The sequence below is a fragment of the Perkinsus marinus genome, assembly GCF_000006405.1.
Source record: "Perkinsus marinus ATCC 50983 genomic scaffold scf_1104296943166, whole genome shotgun sequence".
NCBI lineage: Eukaryota > Perkinsozoa > Perkinsida > Perkinsidae > Perkinsus > Perkinsus marinus.
In genome coordinates, this window is record NW_003211928.1 from 1 (window position 1) to 1,448 (window position 1,448).

General features: G+C 45.2%; 1 protein-coding gene across 1 annotated transcript; it reads left to right on the forward strand.

The window, feature by feature from the left end:
• Window positions 1-151: 151 nt before the first annotated feature.
• On the forward strand, window positions 152-1,200 carry Pmar_PMAR016333 (multidrug resistance protein, putative; the record flags this gene model as incomplete). Its single annotated transcript, XM_002781237.1, has 5 exons — window positions 152-163; window positions 240-342; window positions 398-511; window positions 559-974; window positions 1,071-1,200. Coding segments are annotated over 5 exons (775 nt in total), but the record flags the coding sequence as incomplete, so codon positions are not given.
• Window positions 1,201-1,448: the final 248 nt, after the last annotated feature.

Consider the following 1,448-nt stretch of genomic DNA (forward strand, 5'->3'; position numbering starts at 1 on the left):
ATCGGAAGACGTTGTTGTTATTATTCCCTTTTCCTCCAGGTTTGTTGGTATAGCCATAGGTGTTACAATCGGTAATATTGGACAGTTCTGGGCTTTTGCCTACATCGGTGAGCATCTTACCAAAAGAGTTAGAACAGTATGTTATACCAAAATGTTACGACAGGTGAATAGGATGAGGAGGAGATAACATCTACTACTACTGCTACTATATCCTTGCTAATTATGATTATTATCTTCAGGAGATTGCTTACTTTGATGAACCCTCTCATGCACCTGGACGTCTAACTGCTACTCTTGGCAACTATGCACTAAAGTTAAATGTCCTTACTGGCACTCAACTAGGTAAGACTAGTTACCACATCTACATCGTGATTATGCTCAGCAGCAGCCAACACAGGTATATTCGCTCAGCTCACTGCTACTGCGATTGCCGGCATAATAGTATCCTTTACAGCATCACCTAAGCTAGCTGCTGTTATGTTGGCAACTCTCCCCTTATTAGCTGGAGCTGGTAAGAAATGTCTGATGTGGGATTCGAACTCGATACCTCCTTGGTAGGTGCAGTGGATACAATGACGAGTTTTGGTGACGGGGTTGGCAAGGCGGATGATGATCTATCAGGCCAGGCTAATCAAATAGCCTCAGAGGCTGTTCAAAATCTCCGAACAGTGAGAGCTCTCACTGCCGAGGTTCGAACTCGAGATCTGTACGATTGTATTCTTACTAAGCTGAGGATCGTTTCCATTATGACGATGCTCAGGTTCGCGATGTTGATTATGAAGTCGGCTAGTAAGCAGAGCAGGCGAGCTCTCCTGTCGGGCTTTTTCTATGGGCTGTCCAGTGCTATGATATTCTGTGCATTAGCACTTGGTTTTTGGTATGGTGCGGTATTGATCCAAGAAGAGGGTTTACCGTTTGATAGTATGATACAAGCCGTTATGGGAGTCTTCCTATCAGCTTTGGGCATAGGCCAGGTAGTACTACGAGAAGGATGGTGTAGCTTGTTAGGCACCTGCTGCTGCTGCTGCTGCTCTTGTGAATCACGGTGTTACACTGTCCTTTTTCATCAGGCCTTAGCATTTTCAGGAGATATAAAGGAGGCTCGCACGGCCGCTCACGATGTATTTGAGCTACTTGATCGGACCAGTAAATGCGATCCACTGTGTCCTGACGGGAGGAAGCAGAGCATTTTTGCGGTAGGTTGGCGTGATGACTGTAGTGAGTATACATTGCATAGATTCATGATGACCATGATCGTTATGGTGGTTCCAATGTGAATCTCCTCTTGAAAGACGTAGACTTTGCTTATCCTCATCGACCAGAGGTTCAGGTTAGTATTGGACTTCTGGAGCAGCTTTATTCATCATTACTCATCGTCATCAGGTTCTTAAAGGGCTTACATTGAATATTCCAGCAGGTCAGACAATAGCTCTAGTCGGCCCTAGTGG